This window comes from Mastomys coucha, unplaced genomic scaffold (assembly GCF_008632895.1).
Source record: "Mastomys coucha isolate ucsf_1 unplaced genomic scaffold, UCSF_Mcou_1 pScaffold21, whole genome shotgun sequence".
NCBI lineage: Eukaryota > Metazoa > Chordata > Mammalia > Rodentia > Muridae > Mastomys > Mastomys coucha.
Genome location: NW_022196904.1, coordinates 108,157,512 through 108,161,348, shown reverse-complemented (window position 1 = coordinate 108,161,348; position 3,837 = coordinate 108,157,512). Strand labels below are relative to the sequence as shown.

General features: G+C 51.6%; 1 protein-coding gene across 1 annotated transcript in view; it reads left to right on the top strand.

The window, feature by feature from the left end:
• The first annotated feature begins 3,141 nt into the window (after positions 1 to 3,141).
• The window catches only part of Gpr139 (G protein-coupled receptor 139), a 44,445-nt gene continuing 43,749 nt past the window's right edge, over positions 3,142 to 3,837 (top strand). Inside the window, exon 1 of the mRNA XM_031388063.1 lies at positions 3,142 to 3,520. Coding sequence (XP_031243923.1) covers positions 3,418 to 3,520 — 103 coding nt within the window. The 5' untranslated portion in view covers positions 3,142 to 3,417. The remainder of the gene's footprint in view (positions 3,521 to 3,837) is intronic.

Here is a 3,837-nt window from a genome sequence, read left to right as displayed (position 1 = left end):
AGTCTTTCGTATCAGCTCTCCGACACCATTGTTCTTCATAGCCAGCCAAAGGGATCAACTTTAGAGCAAAATTCTACCTTCAGGGGTTTGGTTTTTCCTGGGAGCACAGGGTCTGACTATGTAGCCCCAGCTGACCCCCAACCTATCATTCTTCTGCCTCAGCCTCTCTGGTGCTGGGATCATAGGTAGGTTTTCCCACACCCAACGCAAGTAGACTGTGTGAATTCACCATATACTCTTACCCCAAGACTAAGAATGTCCCAAGCCAGACTCAACACCTTGGGCACACTCCCATGCAAACATACATTTCCTTGAGAAACAGTCTGTAACTGACCAGTCATCCCAAGGGGGCCAGGAGGTGATAGAGAGTTCCTCCCCACTCTCTTCGGGCACTGTCTGCCGTTCTCCCATCACACCCCATTCTTTCTGCTCAGCATCCCGGGAATGACAACACTCCTGCTTTGCTTCATCCATTTTACAGATGGAGAAGTAAACATGTGGGTACAACCAGGTCCTTCAATAGCCCTCATGCAGTTCCTTTGCCCAGCCAGGTTCTATAAAGGCTCTCTAGCAATAGGCCTTGAAATTTTAACCACTTGGAAGTGTCAAATCAAATATGATCATTGTATGCTAAATCTGATGCTGTGTCCCCAACTCCAGCACTGACCCACCTGCAAAGATAAAGTCATGCTCTCCAGCCCCAACTACTAGGTGTTACAGATTTCACTCTTTCCATTGTTTTGACTCTGCAATCTACAGGTGTTGTGTAAAGCTGTGGATGCATCCAGAACCCCACAGACAAAAAGTCTTGCCCTTCCAAGGAAGGAATGGACGAGAAAAAGACAAATCAGATCCTATATGGTAGGGTAGATGGTACTAAGCCTACAGGGAGGAGGACAGGGGGAGCACAAGATTTGGGGTGAAGAATAATTGAGATGCCGATCTTAAATAGGATTGTCAATGAGAAGCAGACAAATGAGCAGAAACATGAGGGTGAGGAGGCAGGCCATGCAGTTTGCCGATGCAAAAGCTCGGGCATTAGCCACTCTTCACAGAGAGAGAGATCTCTAAAGAGACTGGAGGCTTTGCCAAGCCATGTATCCGCCGGCTTCTCGTCTTAATGCAGCGCCACCTGCAGGCCAATCCCGTCTACAGGTTTACAGCAATTACGTGTTGAGCTTTTGCAGCGACTTGAGGTTGCTTTATTTAACTCCTGGGGTTTTGTTTTGTATTTTAAATTTTTACAGGAAGGGTAGTCACATTCAAAATCATCATAAGAAAGGATTCTACGTGGCCAAGGAAGTCTCTGTATTTCCGATCCTCCTCTCCTCACTTTCCAAGTACTAGGACTAAAGACTTGAACCACTGGGCCAGGTCTTGTATGCCACTGGTCAAACATGCTTACTAGGCAAGCACTCTGCCAACTAAACTACATTCCTGGCCTCAAGAGAGAAGTGTGAGTGTACTCCCCCAAAAGAAATGACACATGCTTAAGGTGACAAGTGTGCTTGTTACATTGATTTGGTCATTACACATTAAATACAGGGATCAAAACATCACATTATACCCTAAGAAATATGTATGGTGATGTGTGTCAACTGAAAATAAAAAATAAAACAAAAGGTTAAGACGGTAAGAGAGATCACAATAAAATGTTAATATCTAACAGAGCTTGAAATATCAGGCTGGGCTACTGTGTACTCATGGAACTCTATAATAACCTGTCCCTTTAAGGGACTGGGTGCCTGTCTGCTCACCACAGACCCAGCTGAGGCCAAAAGATCCCTCTACAACTTTGGTTCTCCAGCTTTCCCCTCCTCCATTCACTTCCGGGGGCGGGGGGGAGAGCACCTAACAGGCATGGGGACAGGACACTGGGCCCTTGCTGGAGATCCAGAGGAAGCTCAGCTTTCTTCTCTTAAGGAACAGATGTTAGGGGAGGAATTTGGGGGAGGGGGGCTTTTCAACATCTTAGAGCCAGTCGCATGCCCTTCCCTGGCATCTGCTTCAGCTTGCTCCTGGAAAGGCTTGCCTCTGTGCTCCTCTGTGCTCTTGACTTGAGCCCGGGACAAACGTCTCTCCCTGGAGGATTCTTGGGTACCCTTGAAAAATGAAGCTCTTGCAGCGCTCTGCCTACCTCTCCAGCAATGGGACCGCCCCTCCACTGCGGGGATCCCACCTGCTCTGCCCATATTCTCCTTCACACAACCTTCAAACTACTCCAGACCACCCAGCCCCCCTGATGTGCGTTTGTGTACTTGTTCGAGGCTCAGCCTGAGCCTGCTGTGCCCTGGTGCATATTGATGAGGTTGTCTGCGTGTTTTCACCAGTCTAGCTAGGTGTGGAAGATGAGAGCATCCGCGTGCATGAGTGTGTGAGTGCATCCACATGGCTGGGCATTGTGTGCCTTTGTGTGCGTGCGTGCGTGCGGGAATGCCTCAGTGGCTGTAACAGTTTTATCCCAGGCTGAAGGCTGTGTGTTGTGGGCTTCTCTTAGCCAGCCTGCATCCCATCCAAGTTCGGCGACAGCACCATCGACCTGGTGGTACTCGCAAAGATATTTGCACCCTTCCTTTAGACCCACAGGCTGATCCAGGAAAGAAAAAAAAAGAAAAAGAAAAAAAGAAAGAAAGAAAGAAAACCTTTCAACATTCTCTGGACTCCAACAGTCGCGACCCCATCCCCCATACCGCGATGTAGAATCCTCTAGGTGAAGATGGACTCGAGGTATTTATTGGTGGGGAGCGAGGACAAGTGGCTAGGAGGAGAGTTAGAAGAAAAACTGAGGACATGCTGGAGAGGAAAGGAGCTGCTGAGGGAGAAGCAGGTCATATTCACACCACGCCCCTCCTACAGAGGTGGAAACCCAGGATAGCCTGTTCTCCATCCGTCTTCCTCCGAGGTTCCCAAGTTAACCCGGTCTTTTCCTCCAGAAACTAAAGCCAGAAAACGCCAACTGGGACCTGGTTAGGCTAACATCCCACCCAATCCCCTCACCCCCAAACCTGCATCTCGCGCTCGCGCGCGAGAGTGTGTGTGTGTGTGTGTGTGTGTGTGCGTGCGCGCGCGCGCGCGTGTGGGGACACACACACACACACACACACACACACACACACACACACTATCCAGGAAGCTGCTGATTGGCTGAGGGGAGCGGCGTCCCGGCCCGGGGTTCTGAGGCGGGAGCTGAGCGGTCCTGGGAGGGAGGTGCACACTCTGGCTCCAGGAGCCCCTCCCTCGTCCCTTGCATCCTGCCAGAGAACGGAGCTGCCTATCTAGGAGGGCAGGTGCGGAGCCACCCGAGGACACCAGCCAGGGGTGAAAGCCGGTCCCGCGGTGCGGCGATCCTCCCCAGGGCTGCCTGATCCCCAGCCGCTTGGCAGCTGCGCCGAGCCCAGCCCGGCAAAGGGCGCGCTCATGGAGCACACGCACGCCCACCTTGCTGCGAATAGGTCGGCTTGCGGCTTGGGCTTCGTGCCGGTGGTCTACTACAGCTTCTTGCTGTGCCTCGGGTTACCAGGTGAGGGGTATGGGGGAGAAGGGAGGGAAGCCAGGAGTCCCAAGTTGCAGAACTAGGCTGTCCAGAACCTCAGGGGTCCCAGACACCTTCTTGAGAAGTGCCCTGGAGCACCACAACCCCACTCCTTTGAAAAAGTGCAAAGTTTAAACCTTTAAGTGGATGTTTCCAGATCAGGATGAAGGGACTTCGTCGCGTGGCTTTGTGGCTTGGCGGGGACAGTGCTTGTGTGGCTCTGGGGCATTGTGACTTGTGGGTGTGCATCTACTCCAAAGCGCTCCTGTTTGTGTGTGTGTGTGTGTGTGTGTGTGTGTGTGTGT